This window comes from Myxine glutinosa, chromosome 6 (genome assembly GCF_964187855.1).
Source record: "Myxine glutinosa chromosome 6, kmMyxGlut1.1, whole genome shotgun sequence".
NCBI classification, from domain to species: Eukaryota; Metazoa; Chordata; class Myxini; order Myxiniformes; family Myxinidae; genus Myxine; species Myxine glutinosa.
Window position 1 is genome coordinate 184,527,133 of NC_136266.1, and position 21,056 is coordinate 184,548,188.

The window sequence follows — 21,056 nt, forward strand, 5'->3', positions numbered from 1 at the left end:
AGGATGCGAATGTCAAAAAAATGGCAAAGTCCAACATTCGTATTTTAGGCTCCAAAAGTTCGCCAAACATGCGCGGGGGTTCGGAAGCGTCGTCAATTGTTCCCAGGAGTCGTTTTTTGTTCGGCGGGTATTTCAAACATTTTTGTTTGTAATTTGTTTGTAATAACATCTAAATTTAAGTCGTGCCATGGATGGTCAAGATGATCGGATGCCGGTGGGGGAATTAGAGGGGTTAGGGGTAACCCAGGACCCCAGGGAAGAAGTGGGAATAGTGGAAGAGGAGAGCAAAGAAGGTGCGGTCGCGGGGGTATCAGGTGCACAAAATGGCGGCGCTTCGCACATGGTTGCGGCAGTCGAGCCCGCGTTGTCAGCGGTCTGGGATCCAGTTTTTGCAAATTTGTCGAAATTTTTGACCCAATGGAATGAGGAAAACAAAATGTATGCCCAGGGGCTCATATCCACCAGGAAAATTAACGACATGGGTGTTCAAATGACGAAGGAACTAAAAGAAATGAATGCAGAGTCAAAAAGGAAGATGGGGACCAATTTGGCAGTGGGGGAGAACCTTGGCGGCAGATCGGGCGAGCAGGTCCCAGGGGTGCACGACGAGGTAAAGCGGGTCGAGAAGCGCTGGTTGAGCGAAGCGGAGAAAAGCGCGGGTAAAATGACGGGGATAGAGATCGCGACCCGGGCTATGGGGAAGCCGGCGACCGCTGAGGTTGGAGACAAAATTTTATTAAAGCCAGCGGTCGTTGAGGTGAATAAAGAAAAAAACAGTAGTGGGTATAATTGAAATTGTAGAAACGACAGACGTAGAAGAGCAACAGTCGGAGGAAGGAATGGAAATTGCTCAAAGTCCGAATACACATCCTGATGCTGTGCTCATTAATCCTTGTGAAGATTTGCAGGTGTTGGTGCAGGGAGGAAGAAGAACCCCGAAGGTGAGACGGGCTGTATGTGGTGCCAGGAGATTTTATAAGAGGGGGTTTGGCGCGAAGAAAATTGTTGCGCGATTGGGATAGATATGGCACCCGGGCGTTGGTAAAGGGTCCCGTGTGAGTGGAAATGGCGCGCGCGTGGAAAAAAAGTGTGCGTCAAGGAGTGAGCGTGTTACGAAGCGCGAGTGTGAAACCGAGTGCGAGCGAGAATGCACGTCGGGGTGGACGGAGTGTGAGCGGTAATGCACGACGGAGTGTACGTGCGAGGGTGAGAGTGACCCGGAGAGTGAGTTGGAGGAGCGGGTGCGAGGATGCACGTTTGGGATGAACGGAGAGGGTGTGCGAGAAAGCACACCTGAGTTGGTGGTGGCGTGGGTGTGGGAGAGCCCATCGGAGCGCGTGAGTGGGTGGATGCAAGAGTGCATGCCCATGGTGAGTGGTACGGAGTACGTACCGAGGGAGAGTGCACAAGACAGTGCGCGAGGTGTGTTAAGGGAGTGTGCGAACGGCGAGTGTGCACGAGAGGTGTGGTGTGTAACAGGGAGTGCGTTGGTGGAATGGACGGAGTGTGTGGAATGTACGGACGGCGTTGGAACGCCGGGCTTTGTGAGTGTGAAACGGGTCGCGTGGTGTGAGCATGCAAGTGAAGCATCGACGTTGACCGGGTTAGCAGTTAGGGCGACGGATAGCGGGCGCCCGGTGCGCAGCGCGCTTTGTTGGATGCGAAGCTTCGCGCGGGGCGCGCTTTGTTGGATGCGCAGCCTCGCGCGGATCGATGCTGCGTCGCCCCGCTTCGGAGCATTTTTGTTTTTTTTGGATACAAGATCGAGGCTCGTGAAAGAGCGAACATTAATCACACAGAAAGACAAACAGACACATAAAACAAATAACATCGGGAGCGGTAGACAAGATGGGGAGAGAGGGGGAAGGACACAAACACAACATTTGAGAGCAGGGACCGAGAGACATGGAGACATCGAGAGATCTGTGGGAGGGAGAGGGCTTTGGGGGAGAGGCATGTGAAGGGGGGGGGGGGGGAGGTGGGAGAGGTATAAACATATGGACACTGCCAGGACTTCCAGGAAAGAAGTTGGAATTTCAAACAAGGTGGATCTGGGGTGAATTAGTGGGGGTAGAAAAGATCAAGGTTTTGGATGGGGGAAGATAAGAGATGGTGGTGAACAGCTGTTTTAAAGACCTGGAGGGAGGAGTGGGATTGAAGGGAGTGTGGGAGTTTGTTCCAGAGGCGGGAGAAAAGAGGAATGAAAGAGTGAAGGCGAGCAGAGAGCCGAGATTTCGGCAGTTTAACCATCAGAGGGTTGCTGGCAGATCTTGTGCGACCTGTAGGAATATTTGGGGGACAGAGCACAGAGAGAGCTGGGGGAGCAAGGCCGGAGAGGAGTCGGTAGAAGACAGAAAGACCACCTACCTGCCTGCGATGAGTGAGTGAAAGGCCATCAGAGATAGCTTCATCGCGGGAGATTCCAATGATTTTGAAAGCTTTGGATTCAACAGCGTGAAGCCGAGCCAGGTGTGAGGCAGGAGCACCAGCCCATAGGGGAGAACAGTATTCCATTGAGCTGCGGATGAAAGCCTTGTATGTGGTGAGGAGCTCAGGTGTGCCGAGGAAGGACTTCGCACGACGGAGGATGCCCAGTCGGCGACTGGCTTTGGAGGCCAGCTTGGAAATGTGGTTTTCCCAAGAAAGATCATGGCAGATAGTGAGACCCAAAAGCTTGAGCGACAACTTCTTGGAGAGGATTGTTGAGAAAGTAGATGGGAGGGTTGTCCAGTCGATCTTTTCGGAGAGACATAGTAAGAGAGTGAGATTTGTCAGGATTTGCGCACGATTCGGGCCTGGCCCCGCCCCGCATGGTCGAGTCCGGGCCTTACCGGGCGAGGCGACCGGTCCGGTTCAAGGGCGAGTAGGAGGAAGCGGAACGGTGCCCCCTGGCGGGAGCGGGGTTCCGGCCGGGCGAGATTGAGCCATCGGGCCCGGGACCGCAAGGTGCCGCGCCGAGATGGTGCGTGGAATCTCGGCCCGATCAAACCACCTCCCTTGAACCGAAAGCCGGACGGATTCAACCTGCAGGCGACCAAACCACCCGCGCTCATTGCTCGGCTGTGCGAAGCCGGGCTTTGGGAATGTAACGACGCACCGAGGCTCAAGTTTAATGAATGGTGATGATGATAGTGTTTTTGGATCCGAAATTTAGAAAAGTGAATAGAATTGGCAGATGATTGGCAAATTTTTGATTGGCTGAAATTGGATGGGCCAAATTGGTAGTGAGAGATACCCGATGTGGTGGGATGGCAACTCTGCCATCCCTCACAGCGGGGGCAAAGGAGCACTAGTTATGGGGTTTATGGCAGTGAAAACTAGCCCGGGAGGGTTAGGATATCGTGTGTAGGGACCTAGAGATGACCATAGGTAACGGTAAGGTTAAGTAGTGACAATGATACCTGTAGTGGGGACGCAGGTAGGGTAGATGGATGATAATGACGAGGGAGCACAATAATATAAGGGGCGACGGTGAAGCGCGAGTTTTAGCAGGGCACCAGGTAGCTTAGATGATGCCGTGTGTGTGTAAAAATGTATTCAGAAGTGTATTGTGAGAAGGTGATTGTGAATTGTATTGAGCGTGGAAGTGTATGGAGCAGTGAGTGAGGAACAAGTGAGATTGCACAGGTGTGCAACTGAACAGGTGTATGGAGCAGTGTATGAGTGAGTGATGGTGATGTGGGGTGTGTTGACCAAATGGTCCCAGGAGGAAGGAGGGTGCAGGAAGCACCAGTAGGAGTGATTGCACAGGTGTGCAACTGCAGGTGTATGGAGAATGGTTGTGTGGATTACATGGAGTGTGGAATATATGGAGTATGGAATGGATGGTCGTGGAGTGAGTATGGTGGAAACTGGAGTGGAGTGGATGGTGCGAAGGTGTGGATGGGGGAAAGGAGGATGGACCCCATCACGAATACCCGGGGAGGGTAGTGTAAGTGTTAGGTAGTGGGTACAGGTAAATTGTGGTTGGATATTGGCATCTGTGGTGCGTGTGGAACAATTGAGTTTGGATGGGTGCATTAGTGACGTGGAAATGGCTGGGCGTGTAGCCTGTTAGTATGTGTAGTTGATTGGGCACTCCACCACTGTGAGGATGTCGGCCAGGTGAGGCCGCAAGTGGGCTCTGGGAGCCGGTAGAGTTGTGGATGGGGCCCGAGGATCCGGAGGACGGACCCGGGTAGCCCAGTGCCAGAGAGGGCACCGAGTGGGGTAAGCGCCAAGGAGGGCCTTCCCCGGTTAGATAGGTTAGGTGAGGAGCAGGTAAGCTCGGAGGCAACTACAGTGGTGGAGGTGTGCAGGTGGGTAGACCTGCTGGGAGAGCTGCACGACCCAGCCCGGAAATTGTGCAAGGGCACCGGGAGATGAATCGGGGGAGTGAGACCCCAAATTGAGAAGCACCACAGTTTGGTCAATGGGAATTTGTTTTTAGAACCCATAGTGTAAGTTGGCCAATGGATTGGCAGGGAAGACCCCGGGTAGTGTAAAGTGTGTTCATGTCATTTAGAAGATAGTTAGGATTAAGAATCTCCTCGCACCATCTACATCCACTCACCTGAGGTGACGAAACTCCACACCATGCCATGGTTTGTTGTTTTTATTATTTTTATTGTGCAAATGTTTGGAATGTGAGATGCATCATGACGTGGGTGTGACATTGTGCTGATGTTCCATCTCTTCCTCCTTATGAGGATTGATGATGAATTGGGTGATGGCAAATTTTGGATTAGTGGGAGTGAAGACGAATTTGGTCTCGGGGAAATATGGGGAAGACGAGACATTAGTGACGAATTTGTAAATGTGTAGATTGTTGTAAATATGGGGTAAGGGCAAGGGTAGAGTAGGTGACGGGGGGGGGGGGGGGAGGGGGGGGGGTGACGTACGGTAGGGACGAGCTTTCTCACTTCGCTCTCCGTACGCACCTCGCCTTGCATTGCCTTTATTGATGTGTACCCTTGTGACCTTACCCCTCGCTCACCTATCTTTTCCCCCCCCCTTGTCTCCCACACGAGGACTGTGCGCCACTGGGCGCCGAGGGGAGCGTGTGGGAGTCCGCCATTGTGCGCCCGAAACTCCCGGAACCAGCTGTCTGCATCGATGCACCACCTTATGGACCACATGTCTGTGGCTGAGCACCACTGATGGACCCCATGGGTTGGGGCATGGCCCCTCTGCTGGAACCGGCCATGAAGGCCCGAGATCTTGCTGGCGGACCTTGGTCACAGGGCACCTATGCCCCACAGGTGAACCACCCCTAGTCGGCCCTGTGGGCCATAAATAAAAGCAATGGACACATTTTGTGCACTTTTATTGTGTCCAAATAGGCCGCCAGCAAAGAAGATGACAACTGGAAGAACCATAGCCAGCAGAGGGAGCCGAAGAGGAAGACCAGCACCAGGGGTTTGTTTATTTTTATTGAACTGCAATGACTGTGCACCGATTGGTGCTTGAGGGTGCTTTGGTGCGTTTTGGGTGCTTTATGGTGCGTCGATGCAGGGCAGACTGTCTCCCCCCCAAAAGAACAATCACAGGTCCTGGGTTAGTTTTGTAAATAAAATAGCATCAACTGTAAATAATGCTCCCCCATCGTAAATGTATAGTTTGAAGACAATTCCGCAATTCGGTTAGTTGTGGGCGTGTCTGTTAGGCAGGGTGCAATGGAGCAGCGGGACATAGTTATTTGTGTTTTAAAACTGTCACACTCAGGGTCAGGTTAAATGTAGAGGGAACTACACCTACGTGCCACACTAAAAGTAAAGGTAATAGGCCCGGGACGTGCCTAAGAGGAGGAGGGTGCAGTGTTGTGGAAATGAGAATTGTGTTTTTTTATTGTTGTAAAAATATCACCCTCCTTCCTCCAGTTGTGTATAAAGGTCAAAGGGCGTCCCTTAGTTAGGTCATATACAATCACGTTAGCCAATCATAGATTTCATCCTTCTTTTACAGTTATTTCCTTATTCTGTGTATGAGGTTAAGGCTTTGTCTTCCATTAATTAATACTCCATTGCACCAAATTCAAATAGAGTAGATTCCCTTTCATTCCCATTCCCAAAGCCTCGATTGCCAACTGCATTCGCCGCCATTGCCATGTGCTCCGGCTCGGAGAAGAAAGGCGTGTCTCCACCACGTCATAGAAAGGAGGAGTGAGTCGGCCCCGCTCAACCAACCCAGCCAAAGGGGTTTGGCTTGAGCGGGCAGAGAAAGAACGATCGGGGAGGTTCAAAAAGGTTAGAGGGAGGGGCATATATAACCCGCACCACGAGGCCCCCACCTAAGACGAGCTTCAGAGAGAGACGGGAGACGCGTCCTGAGATGAGCCAGAGAAGCGGCAGATGAGCATCAGCCTTGAAATCCAGCACCACCAGCTTGGAGCCACGCAGCTTTGACTCCGCCAGGGTGCTCGTATCGCGGCAACCCGCACGACCGCAGCTAGGGCGTTGACGGCGGCTGCTGAACGTGCCGATCGAGGAAGGGTGGCGGCTGCTGACTCCCGGGTCGACCGTGCTCCGGTTCGAGCGGAGCATTCCTCTCCTTCCAGTCCTTCCATTCCTGCCTGCAATTTCCCCATTCGTGTGAGTTTGCTCGTAGTCTGTTTTGTGTGTCTTGTCCTGGGGTATTAATTAAGACTGCATAGGTAAGCTAAGGTGCACTGTGTCCGCTTCTTCTTCTTCCGTTTTTACTTTATTATCCTTCCTTCTCCTTGGTTCCTTTCATCTATCTATAATTCCAGTAATCTCTGTGTGTCTGTGTGTCTGTGTGTCTGTGTGTCTGTGTGTCTGTGTGTCTGTGTGTCTGTGTGTTTGTCTGTGACCGCTGTTTCTCGACAACCACGGGTCCGATATACTTGAAACTTGCCAGGTATATTGCTGGGGACCCGAGGATGTGCCTTTTCAAGGTTTGAAATTAATCGGACAAGTACCTACCGAGCTATGTCCAAAAAACGCTTCAACCAATCAGAGAGCAGCGAGCTATCACGTGTGCCGAACCGTTAATGCAATGCAAGCGTTAATGCGTTAATGCAAGGCTTTTCTTTTTTTCCCTCTTCTCTTTCTACTTTTCCTTGCGATTAAATTGCAAACAGCCAAAATACGTTGGCGCTAATTGAATAATTGGCCATTAACACTAAAATAATCGTAACTGCGATATGCCAACTTCCGGACAGTGCAGCCTTCCCTGTTGTTGTTGTTTGCAGCAGCTGTTTGCAGCAAGGCAAGGCTTTTCTTTTTTTCCCTCTTCTCTTTCTACTTTGCCTTGCGATTAAATTGCAAACAGCCAAAATACGTTGGCGCTAATTGAATAATTGGGCATTATGTTTTACAACTAATAAAAACGAATTTGCGATTCATTCGCTTTCCTGCGCGTTTGTGTACGCGATGGCGATTTCTTTACCAAACTCCGGAAGCCGTTCGCTTTGGACCGAACCATTGCATGTAAATAGAGGGGGGGGATTGTCACCACTCGCAAGCCGTTCGCTTTGGACCAAACCATTTCATGTAAATAGGGGGGGGGGATATAATTTTAGATATATATATAGTACGGGCATGCCCTAGTTGTGTAAATAATAGTAATAAATATAGTAGCATTTCCAACCCTTTTGCCTTCGTCTTCCTCTTCTTCACATCCCTGTCGTTTTGGTGATTTCCCAATTGAATACCGGTGGCACGATTTGGCCAACGTTTAAGGAATCGGGTCTAGTCTTGGTAAACGGCTCACGCCACAGTTCGCTTCGCTCGGCGCAACATCCCTTACGCTGCGGCCGTGAGCGAGGGGTGTTCCTTCGCGTACCGGGAAGCACTGGTATTTAGGTCATAGGACTTGTGGGCCTAAAACCCTACCCAGCGCCGACCGGGCGTGGCGTCATACCCCCGGGACCACGTCGGTCAGTAACAGACGAGGGGCTTAATCCCCCCTCGATAACGGGAACCGAGGCCGACGTCGGGTTCCGTAAATATATATATATATAAATAAATTTTTAAGTCTTTGCTTGGAATCGCTGGCCTCCCAGACTCGGAGCGGAAGCTTTAACCACTATGTGAGAGTCTGTTCTATAATGAACAAGAACTTTGTATACTTTAGTCATTTAAATGCATTTTTCCATCGTAAATCAGTCTCCTCATTAACTCAGGGTAAGTAAAGTCAAGAGACAACTCCAGTCTCTCAAACGACCCACCTTGAACTTTGTTGCCTTCTTACCACTACGGATGGCATTTCCCTCAAAACTGAACTCATTCTCACGGATGACAGCACGGCTGTCCTTGTCACCAGTATATGTGAGGACGTAAAAGTCAGGAGACCACATCTCAAACTCACGCTCCCAGTTGATGATGGTCGAAAGAGGAGCGCTAACCAGAAACGGTCCCTTTGAGTGGCCCTTAAAATAAATAAAAAAATGTTACTCAAAATGCAAAGTCCATTTACAACCTTTCAGGCCAATACAGTCAATCCAACAACAATAACATTGTTAACAATAAAACAAAAACATCTACAACAGAAAAACTGGGGCATGATGCAACAAACTCGACATGGGCGTAAAAATTCTGAAAAACGGCAAAAAAAAAAAAAAAAAAAAAAAAAAAAATCTATGCCCACCTCCTTGTAAAGTGAATAAAGAAAAACTATAGTTTGAATAGTCTTTCCTAGCCCCATCTCATCAGCCAGTATGGTATGCGTGCCCTGAGACCATGAAAAGCGTAGCCAGTTGAGGCCCTCGAGCTGGTAGGGATGCAATGTTCCACCAGTAATATCCACGTAGTCCGGCTGCAGTTCAAGCTTCACCAACGGCTGGGGAAACAACGGCAGGTTTACAAATGTGGAACAGCAATGCAAGACTGGCTAAAAGCTTACAGGAGGTAACCCAAGAAGCTAGGTCGTATTGGAAACAGGCTCATCTCATTGATAATTACTCAAAATGGAAGACACCAGTCTGGCAAAACAACGACCTCTGGCACTACAACCACACTTCCGGGTTCGGTTGCGAGAGGACGCTGGCGTTGCATATTCGCCGCTTCTCCGACTGGATGGATGTACAGGGTCTGCTTCTACTTTTCTGACCTGACATCTCACACCTGTCCTGCCTTTTCACACCCGCACGTGCCGCGTGTTCTCCGGCTGGATAACGGAATCTGCTTTTGATGGTACGGAATACGGAATCGAAAGGCCCGCTCCCGTTGTTTGTGGCCGTGGCCTTGTTTGCCGGTGGCCTTGTGGTCTTGGTGGCCTTGTGGCCTTGTTTGCCGCTGTTTGCCGCTGTGGTCTTGATTAGCGGCTGCAGTCGTTTGCCGCTGCGTTTGCCGCTGCGTTTGCCGCTTTGCCTCCTCGACCTTGGCCTCGTACTCGTCCCTTCGCTCCTGCCTGGCATGGCTCTGAAGTACTCCGCCGCAAGGCTTCTTCTGCTCAATACCCGCTCCACCCCATCATGCATCTCTGCCATCAAATCAAATGGACTCCTCCGACGACCCAGGTACATTCACCGTGGCTCCGGTCGCAAGTTTGTTTATTTGCAATCAGGTCACTCCATCCCCGTCCTCTGGTCGGCTCAGCGCACTCTCACTCTTCGTCCCAGCGCACCTGGTCACAGCAACCCACACGATCGCACCTCTTGCCTACGAACCCTGGCTAAATCACCTGAATTCATCCCTGCTGTTCAAAACAACATCAAGCTCACCCTGTTCAACACCCGGTCCCTCAACAATAAATGCCTCATCCTGAACGAATACATCCTGGATAACAAACTGGACTTTCTCTGTCTCACCGAAACCTGGCAACAACCTCTGGACTACTACACACTCAACCTCACCACACCCAATGGATATTCCTACGTCAATAAACCACGCTCGGAGGGCCGAGGTGGTGGAATTGCCGTTATCCACCGTCAAGACATCAAGACCAACCTCATCTCCATCTCATCTGCTCCATCATTTGAACACCTGGCTTTAAAACTCTCTGGTCACACGCAGTCAGTCATGGCTGTCGTCTACCGCCCTCCCAAACCACACCCATCATTCCTGTCTGACTTCTCCTACTTTCTGACCCAGCTATGTTCCCTCTCCCCCTCAATCCTCCTCCTTGGTGATTTCAATATCCACATGGACTCCACTGACTCCACAATAACCACTGACTTCACTGATTTACTCACCTGCTTTAACCTCACTCAACATGTCGACTTTCCTACCCATATCCGTGGTCACATTTTGGACCTTGTCTGCTCCACTGGATTAAATTTGCACCATCTCTATGGCTCCGACCTCACCCTCTCTGACCACTTAGCCATCACTCTGACCATCAACATCCCCGCCCCAACACCAAGGCATTATCGCACAATCAACTTCCGTAAGCTAAACGCTCTTTCACCTACCTCATTCTCATCCACCCTCTCTGAAAAAATGTCCACTTCTCCCTTCATTGACCTCCACACCCCTTCCGACCTCACTGACTACTACAACCACACTCTCTCCTCCTGCCTTGACCAGCTTGCGCCTGTAAAAACCAAAACAGTTTCTTTCACCCATTCTGCTCCCTGGTTTACCCCTGAACTCCACCTGATGAAAACTCGTGCTCGCCAACTTGAAAGACTCCGCAATAAAACGGGTCTCACAGTTCACTCCCAAGCCTACAAGGACCACATACAACACTACAAAGATGCCCTCTCCCGCGCCCGCTCTGCCTACTACTCTCAAATTATCCACTCTGGCTCCGGAAACCCAAAAGCACTCTTCTCGACAATAAACAAACTCCTCCGCCCCCTGAACACCACCACCCAGTCATTCACAGTAGACAACTGCATCTCCTTCCTCTCTTTCTTCCAACGCAAAATTGACAACATCTACAACAGCTTGACCACCGCCGCACCCGCTCCCCCTCCAACCACCTGCCCCCCCTTGTCCTGCCATCCCCTGTCTCGGTTCTCCCCAATCTCTCCTACTGACCTCTCTGAACTCCTCATAGGAATGAAAACTGCCACCTGCACTCTTGACCCCATCCCCTCCAGCTTTGTCAAAGCCTCCCTCCCTGCTCTCTCTCCACTTATCATTGCAACAATAAACTCCTCCCTGTCTACAGGCATCGTCCCACCTTCCCTCAAAATTGCTGCTGTTACCCCCATTCTAAAAAAACCTGGTCTAAACCCTGACACCCTAAACAACTTCAGACCCATCTCCAACCTACCCTTTCTGTCAAAAGTTTTGGAACGCGCTGTAGCCACTCAACTCAAACATCATCTCTCTGCCAATAACTTGTATGAAACATTCCAATCCGGATTCCGCTCCAACCACAGTACTGAAACTGCTCTCCTCAAAATCACCAACGACCTTCTCCTCTCCTCTGACGCTGGCAACCTCAACATTCTCGTCCTCCTCGACCTCAGCGCTGCCTTTGACACCATCGATCACACTATCCTCCTCACCCGACTTGAATCCACCTTTAACGTCACCGGCACTGCCCTCTCTTGGATTAAATCATACCTCTCTGACAGATGCCAGTTCATCTCCATCAATAACTGCAAATCCCCCACTGCTCCCCTCCCCCAAGGTGTCCCCCAAGGTTCAGTTCTTGGCCCCCTCCTCTTCATCCTTTACCTGTCCCCGCTCGGTCACTTAATCCGCCGTCATGGTCTCCAATTCCACTGCTTCGCCGATGACATCCAGCTTTTCATCTCCACCAAGTCCGTCTCCACCGACACCCACTCTATCCTGACAAACTGCATCACTGAAATAAAATCCTGGCTTCAAATCAACTTCCTCAAGCTTAACTGTGATAAATCTGAAATAATCATCATTGGCCCAAAAACGCTCACAAAATCCACCCATAACTTTGCCCTCAACATCGACGGTATCCCAGTATCCACCTCCCCTCACATCCGGAATCTTGGCGTCATCTTTGACCAAACCCTTTCCTTCGACAAATACACTAAACAGATCACAAAGTCAGCCTTCTTTCACCTGAAAAACATTGCCCGTCTCCGCTCATCCCTCTCCTCCACGGCTGCAGAAACCCTCATCCACGCCTTCATCACCTCCCGTCTGGACTACTGCAATAGCCTCCTCTATGGTTCACCCTCAAAAATCACCAATAAACTCCAATACATTCAGAACTCCGCTGCCCGTCTACTCACTCATTCCCGGACCCGTGACCACATCACCCACGTCCTTTACAAGCTTCACTGGCTCCCCATCCCCCAGAGAATCCAGTACAAAATCCTCCTCTTGACATACAAAGCCCTCCATAACCTGGCCCCATCCTACCTGGCTGACCTCCTCTCCAGACACACTCCCACCCGCAACCTCCGCTCTGCTAGTACCAACCTCCTGACCCCCTCCATCCGGACCAAATTCAGATCCTGGGGGGACAGGGCCTTCTCCATCGCTGCTCCCACCCTCTGGAACTCACTACCTCACACCATCAGAGACTCCTCCTCACTCACCACATTCAAAACATCACTAAAGACCCACCTGTTCAACGCTGCATTCAACATTCAACCCACAGCATTTAACCCCTGACTATCTCTTCTCCTTCTCCCTCCTTTTGCTTTAAATATTTCCCTATTGATTCTTGTCTTGTCTTTTTGATTCTTGTCTTATATATATGCCGTATATCGCTGCTGTTTGTTTTCTTGATTCTTGTCTTTTTGCAATTGTTGTTTTCATGTATTGTTATGCATTATGTTTTCCACTCTGTCAAAGCGCCTTTGGGCTTCTGGAAAAGCGCTATACAAAATAAATGAATTATTATTATTATTATTATTTGTTTATCAGCATTCAAAGAAAGGTTCAAGGTATTACTTGCAGACACGAAAATAGTTCAGCGATTACAAAGCAAACCCTGCAAGTATAAAGCCTGAGGGAGCTGACAATGAACAAGAGATGCATTTCCAAAATAATAAAATAATTAATGCTGAAAAAGAAAAACTTACATCGACAACTGCCGTTGATGGAGGTTTGCACAACATCACATCTCTATACCTCTTGCTTTTCTTGAGTTTCTTGGGACATTTTCCATCGTCACCCATCATCAGTTCTCTAAAGACCAAAAATAAATAAATAATAAATGCAACTAGCACAATACAATGAATAGGAAGCAAAGCAACTCAAACAAAAATGTTATATATTCAACTCAAAAAATATGCGATCAAAAGAATGGCAAGGCGTGCGTCAAAACGCCGGCAAGGCGCGCGTCCAAACGTCGGCAAGGCGCGCGTCCAAACGTCGGCAAGGCGCGCGTCAAAACGTCGGCAAGGCGCGCGTCAAAACGTCGGCAAGGCGCGCGTCAAAACGTCGGCAAGGCGCGCGTCAAAACGTCGGCAAGGCGCGCGTCAAAACGTTGGCAAGGCACATATCAAAGGTTGGCAAGGCGCGCGTCAAAACGTTGGCAAGGCGCATATCAAAGGTTGGCAAGGCGCGCGTCAAAACATTGGCAAGGCGCATATCAAAGGTTGGCAAGGCACATATCAAAGGTTGGCAAGGCGCATATCAAAGGTTGGCAAGCCACGTATGAAAAAATTGACAAGGTGTGTGTCTAGTGGTTGAAAACAATGGACTCGCATCACAGAGGTTTGGGGATTAAAATTCAGAGGTTGAAGAGCTCTTAAGAATTTTGATTTTAGATTTCTGGGGACCAACCTAGTCGCAGAATATTCATAATGTCACCATCAAGCTGTTGGTAAGAACCAATCTCGCTAATTAATGACCCCCATTGAGGGGTATGATCTGCTTGTGCTTGGTGTGGTCTAAATATGTGATCTAAAGTCCATCTTTTGCGGTTAACATTTTATACCCTCAGGACCCTTAAGATGGCCATTAAATTAGTTTTTGTGAAAAGGAAGCAACGCCAACATTTCCCGAATGGAATGAAAATAGCTATGCAATGCGAATAAGATAAAGATCATGGTCCATACCTGTGGAACCAGTATAACTGTTTGTAGTTGTCAAATTCAGGAATGTCCAACTCTTCGGCTTCCCAGGTGGCTTGTTCGTACAGCAAGTCCCTCCACTTGATAAGATAGTGTAGGTTTCCTTTTTTGTCCATACTGCAGAGAATTCATGAAGTTTGCACAAAAATCGAAAATACAAGACCCTCATTTGGTCATCAAATATCAGCCAGTTTTCCACAAGATATATATATATATATATTTTTTTATAAACAAAGTGGTCTGCTCACATTCATTTTTCTCCTTGTAGTGGTTCTGTTCTTCAAAGGCCTCGATTTACAAAATACTTTGCAAGAAAAATGTTTTCTGGGCTTTGGCATCCGCATGAGCAAGCATGACGGTTGTTTGTTTAGAGCTTTACGTCCTCAGTTAAACAGATCTGATGTAGCGAATGAGGTTAGCGTACATGAAGCAAATGCGAGAATTGCAGCTCGATATACAGGTGGGCAAAGCATCATGGCATTATCTTACTAGTTTCATGTTCAATTACCATGGCGCCTCAATTTTTTTCTCCAGTCATCCCAACAATAAATTGGTAAATACCCCAGCATACTATTTAAAACTAGACGGGCATTCAATGGAGCACATACCTCCGCCAGGCTGAACAGTTTACGTTTTGTACCCCACCGATAGGCCGGATCTGCATCAAGCCCTGAACAAAAATTTATTCGCTTGTTCTTGTCATATAACCAACTCGTCCACCAGGTTTTGTCATAACTTGTCCACAGCTTTTTTAAATATTGTGCTCTATATATATATATTGTTTTGGCCCCAACTTTCAATGACAAAGATATTCAACAAAATCAAATCAATTCGTCATCGTCACACACCCAATCTGTCCACCAAGTTTTGGCTGAATCCGTCCATAACTGAGATATCCTGCTCAGACAAATGAGAAAGTAATCCCCATCCACCTTCAGTGGCGGCAGTATGTGTACTAATCAAAGTGCCTTGGGGGCACCATTCAACTCAATTACTGCACCATACCACATGACTATTACAATTTTTAACAAGAAAGAGCAATCAGAGATCGCAGACCCTCACCAGGATGTGTTTTTAGTGGTTTTAAGGCTGTGTTAAAACAAACATGGTGCCCGAACCACATGACTGATGACATCATTATTTTATTTTCGCCACCAATTTATCCCTAGATGAGACTTTACAATGAGCCATGTCTCAATTTTTTCTACGCAGCGCTTTTGGAAATAGAGTTGCAATTTTTTTCGTGTTTTCCAAGATAGCGCCCGTACGCGACATATGACGTCATAATTATTTTTAAAAATTCTACAGGTGGAGGTGCCCCGATGGCGAAAATTTCCTGTCAATTGGACCAACGATTGCTGAGACAATCATATTCATTCTGTGCGGGCAGACAGACATACGGACTCAAATACAATACCCTTTCCTCTGGCGAGGTTAACAAGGAAGTAAAACAGAATAGTCCAAAGAGGTCAGGCCAGTCTCCTTGCCTTGCTTTAAAGTGAAAATATATATAGGCGTGGACACGGACACACACAAACACACACACATAATGGCACACCTGTGGTTGATTATGCGGTGTATCATAAGCCACTCAGGCTTGATGCCATAGCGGTAGAACCTCTCTTCCATCTCCACAAAATTTGGCTCCTTGTCCTTTCGCCTCAGTTCAATCTTCCCCTCATCCTCACCATAGTCTAATGATGGAGGTTCGTCCATCTCCGTTTTGCGCTGGTACGTGCGGTACATCACTGGGTGGTAGATCTCCAGCTATGTACGGATAGGATGGGTACAAGGCAGCAAGCCATTGAGATGAAAAACAATTAAATGAAAATAAAAACTACATTTGATCATTGGAGATTGGCTTCACAGTGCCCTCACGATAAAGTTTTAATTCTTCTTGGATTCCAGTGTGCAAGGCCCCAATCACACAATATTCATTTATTTGCTCTACTACTGAGCACAAGCTGATCAAATCTGGGGAAGAGTCAGAAACATAAGCATTTTCTTTACTCATCCATGGAACACTTCAAGAGATTTGGGTTGTATGAAAGCATGCCCATTTTGTCACGTGGACTCAAACGAAGAAAAGATCCAGGATATCGAAAAGCTTTCTTGAAAATATCCCCAAATCACAAATTATGAAGAAACTTTGCCCAATTTAATGCAATGCAAGTTGAACACCATCCAAATGAAAAAAAAAAATCATGACAATAATCTCACAAAATTCAGGACAAATGACTTGCTGGAATAAGTCAATGGGGTTAATACATGGCCACCAACCTCACAGATGCAGCCTTATGATCATCTGTTGCATAGAAGCAAAGGAATACGCTATTAACCGCTACCTGTTAAACCACTAGATCACCAGCACACATCATTTGGTCACCTATGCACGATTGAGACTGCATTTGTGCTGTGAACATCGCTTCTAAAATATGTTTCTTATTTTGTATGCATCACATGGCTGTGGGCGCAGCTGTGCCGCTGATGCAATGCCCTGAGTAGGTTACAGCAGGAATTTGTTATTGGTTCAGGGTGCCGGCGACAGCTCGCCTACTCTTCATGAAGAACACTGTGGGATCTTTAACATCTACCAACTAATGCCGACAGATGGGACGTCAGTTTAACATACATCCGAAGAATGGCGCACACATTCATGAATCACCCTGCCCGTGAAACACAGGGATGATCGTTTACAGCTGGGCCAGGATTTCAACCCAGGATAGGCGGGCTTAGAGGTGAGAAAAGATGCTAAAACTACAGAAATAGATCGGAGAATAGAACGAGCTGTGAAAATGTCAACTTTGTCCTGGAAACATGATCAGAGGAAAAAGGCAGCGGATACTCTGGACCCTCGAAGGCTCCATTCCATCTTCCAACAACATGCATTTTAAGGCCATTTTCCCTGCTAGAGCGGGGGTTAGCCTTGCGGTCCCCATGACAATCTTCTCCATTTTGCCCTATTTTCTGCATCTCTCCTTGTTAACCCCATTGCCCGCATTTCTTCTTCCACCATTTTTAGCCATGTCTTTCTCGGTCTTCCCCGTCCTCTACTTCCTTCTACATTCATTTCCATAACTCTTCTCAACCAGTCACTTTCATCCTTCCTCAACACATGACCAAACCATCTCAACCTGTTTCTCTTCACAGCATTCATTCACATCCATTCCATCTCACAACACATGCTTAAAAGGAGATTTCACATTTCCAACAGAAGTTGTACCCCCTTCCATTTGCTGTTAGAAAGGAGGTAGCGAAAGAGCTAAAGTGCCTTCAGGAACAGGACGTTATAGAGCATGTCGAAGATTCTGAATGGATATAGCCAGTCGTAGTTGCATGGAAAAAGGACAACTTTCGCCGCCGTGAAATATGCCATCATACATAGCCCCGGGTTAGGACTTTTTGACCCTTCTCTAGACGTAATTATTACCACTGTCGCTTCTGGTTACGGACTCGGTGCAATAATGACAGATTAACCGTGACAGTGTTGAGGTCACTATTGCCTGTGCATCTCGGAAATTGACCGATATTGAGAAACGCTATTCCGGCGGAGAGGTTACCTGCCAATACTGCTGATGACAGCACTGACATGGATCATGATGTTGACCGTGTTTGTGAAGTCTTGCTAAAAGACGTTCGTATTTCTCATGACGAGTGAGTCGAAGCGATTAGAACTCATGGCACTCAAGTACAAGTCAAACGGTACATTCAAAATGGTTGGCAGTCCCAGTCTAAAATGGTCAATGACACTGTGAAACTGTACTTCGCCATTCATGAGGAGTTGTCAATTCACAGTGATGTTATATTCCGTGGTGAACGAGTTGTTATCCCCAATTACCTTACTACTCGACTGATTTACATTGGACATGCTGAACATCAAGGCATTGTTCGCATGAAACAACGATTGAGAAAGTTGTATTGGTGGCCAAAAATGGACACCCAGGTTCAATGTGCTATTCGAAATTGTTACGTTTGTCAGATGACCGATATAAGACTGCTATTTTCCATAATGGCCCTACGCAACCAGTTCCACTTCCTTCTACCGCAAGTTAGGATTAGATATTGTCGGACCATATGCTTCCCATTACAACAGATTTGGTGTCAATCTTGTTGACTACTATAGTAAATGGCCAGAAGTTACATTTACTCAGTCTACCACAACTGAAACTGTCATAGAGTTTCTCACCTCTGTTTTTAGTCGAGAAGGTTTTCCAGATGAGATCATTACTGATCATGGACCACAAGTTGATTCTTACGAGTTTTCTACCTTTCTTGCTGAACGAGGTATTAAACATTCACATTCTGCGATCTATCTTCCTGAATGGAATGGTGAGATTGAAAGATTTAACAAGGTACTGAATGAGGTTGTGCAAACTGCTAAAATTACACACCACCCAGTGGTTCCCTCTGTACGCAATTTGTTAGCTGTGTACAGATGTACTCCCCATAGTTCTACTGGTGTTGAACCATCTGTATTGCTTCACAGACATCACGTGAAGACCAAGTTAGATATTGCTGGAACAACCAAGATCCTGCTTTCTGCAGAGAGGAGATGGTGCAAAATAGAGTCCAGACTAATTAAAGTGTATAATCAAAATCTGTGTTCAGATTTGAGGATCAAAGCCTGGGGGACTAAATAAGTGGTGAAATCTGAAATTTTTAAGACATTAGCGATTCTTATAACCAAGCGCATTTATTCAAGCAAGGCTGTGTGTGATCCCTCCTTCTCCATAATGACACAAGAAAATGTGAAATTGCCCAAGCATTAAACTTAACCTTTTTCTATTGTTCGAAAATTATATCAAGTGAAGAAAAGATTAAAGAATATGCAGAACGTGTAACTTCATTGAGCGCAACGAAAATAATTAACAAGCAGGATCGCTGTGAAGGCTCCAATGGCCGTACCCAGGTTCTCCATGAGGAAATATCCGGAGTTAGAAAAGCAAAATAAATTAAATGAAAGATCAAATTAAAAGAATGGTTAACATAATGGAAGGATTAGATTGAGTAAAGAAACTGGACAATTGAACTACTAGTACAAGAGAGAAATGGAAAATATTGTTTTAATATATTAATTAATTTAATCTTTGAAAAATTTCCATTCATTTTTGGAGGCATCACCTTTTCACCTCCCCCCCACCCCCAGCCCTCCTCCCTCTTTCCTTTCTTGCCCACCTCCTTCTACCGCCCCTCCCCACCCCCTAACCACACACTTCTCTCGCTCACATCCCTCACCCACTCGCAGCTCCTCCCTCACTTCCATACTCTCTCCTCCCCCACCATTTCTCGCTGTCCCTCCCTTCTCTCTCAATCTCTCTCCCTCCCCCCCTATTACTCTCTCCGAAGTTTCGTGGTGGGGGGGGGGGGGGTAACCCCCAGATCTAAATAATGGAGCCCCCATTATCTGATATCAAAACATACAAGACCAGGAGATCCTGACGACCATCGATTAAAAGTGCTGTATCAGGTTTCAGAGCAAGAGCTTGGCAAATAAGGGACGAGTAGGGATCCGAAGTTTCATGGGGTATCCCACCCTGGGAGCCCCCATGATCTGAAATTGAAAAAAATTGAAGACAGAGCGATTGTGGGGGGTACTGGCTTGTATTCATGTGTCAAGTTTCAGAACAATCAGCTGGGTGATAAGGGAGGCGCAGCAAAAATAGCGAAAGGTTGACAGGCGGACAACTGGAGATCTGTCTCTGTCTCTGTCTCTCTCAGCCCCACCTCTTCCTCTCCCACCCCTCTCTCTTACTATTCCCATCAGCAAAAAGACGGCTTTTTGATCATGCATTTGCTAGTTTAAAAGACAACAAATAGGAGCATGCATGGAAAACGTAATCACTAAAGTAACAACAACAAAAATCAAATATCAGAAATTGGTCGCAATCGTTACCATAAGCAGAAGTAAAGACAAGCCCACGCCATACCTGCAACTCTGTGACCCATGAGCAATGCCAGTAGGACAAGTTCAGCCATTTTACGAAGAACTCGCGCTCAGGTCGCCCTTCGAGAGGCTTTGGGTCTGGGGCTTCTGGGGGTAGATCTGGAGGTCTTGCTACAGGTGTGGGTGGTGGAGGCTTCCCCCAGCGCCAGTGCAAAATCTTCTGCACCTTGCCTTCGACGGGTGGGCACTGTAGGTGGTGAAAATACCCAAAGATAACACGGCTGGTACCCAAAACATGGCTGTACGCGCTGGTACGACACGGCTGGTACAGCAGAAAATACGGCTGGTGCCTCAGGTAAAATAAAGTAAACTTTTATTTCCCCCAAAAGGTGTCTAAATTTTTACAGAAAACATAAGTTAAAACGTTTAATACACAAAACCAAAACCGTAGGTTCTCAACTGGTGGTCCATGGTGACTTTTTTCGGTGAACAACAGGAACATTGTCCAAAGTCACACGGTGTGAGCAGGCACCGCCATCCGAATGTTTTAAGCAGTGTTCAAAAGCCATGTTCGAACTCAGTCCGAGGTGGTCCAGGAAAAAATTTTGATTGGCCTGGTGGTCTGTGGACTGAAACGAGTTGAGAGCCACTGCACCTTACTTAGCTAAATCACAGCACCAATAATGAAATAAAAATAAAAATGGCCAACTGATACAAAAGAAGCAAACGAGAACTTCACTCTGCAGAGCACTACCATCCACCAGGCTGAAAATTTTACTTTTTCTATCCCAACGATAGGCCCGATCTGGATCTGGACCTGAACCAAAATATTGTTGCGGATATGAGGACTGTATATTTTTTTGATTGTGTAAATTATTATTATTGTTTATTCTGCGCCCCCTGCCTCCGGAGCTGTGTAAAGGTGAAAGGGCATCCCATAATTAGTCCACAAGCATACACGTCAGCCAAATAATAGAATACCCCTGTTTGATAGTTATCTCTTATTCTGTGTTGTAGGGTAAGGTTGTGTCTCCCATTAATTGAAGTACTCCATTGCACCAGTGAAAGAGAATAGATCCCCTTTCATTCCCATCCCCAAAATCTCCATTTCCTTTCACATCCCCTTTCGTCATTGCCGAGCCTCGATTGCCAATTACCTCCCCTCCAAAACCACCATTGAACAAGCGCTCGGGTCGGAGAAGAAAGGCGTGCCCGCCCGTCGTCATCAAGGGCGGAGCCAGAGGGTCGCATGACCAACCAGGGCCGAGGTGA

The 21,056-nt window shown here is 47.5% G+C and overlaps 1 protein-coding gene across 50 annotated transcripts in view; it reads right to left on the minus strand.

Moving 5' to 3' along the window:
- Positions 1-21,056, minus strand: part of LOC137429030 (chromodomain-helicase-DNA-binding protein 5) — a 115,981-nt gene that overhangs the window by 64,715 nt on the left and 30,210 nt on the right. For all 50 annotated transcript variants that reach the window (XM_078780985.1, XM_078780984.1, XM_078780979.1 and 47 more), the window contains exons 10-15: positions 19,828-20,031; positions 15,459-15,667; positions 13,886-14,017; positions 12,905-13,010; positions 8,587-8,778; positions 8,168-8,368 (exon numbers count right to left, since the gene is read on the minus strand). In XM_078780985.1, the coding sequence (XP_078637111.1) occupies positions 8,168-8,368; positions 8,587-8,778; positions 12,905-13,010; positions 13,886-14,017; positions 15,459-15,667; positions 19,828-20,031 (1,044 nt within the window). The remainder of the gene's footprint in view (positions 1-8,167; positions 8,369-8,586; positions 8,779-12,904; positions 13,011-13,885; positions 14,018-15,458; positions 15,668-19,827; positions 20,032-21,056) is intronic.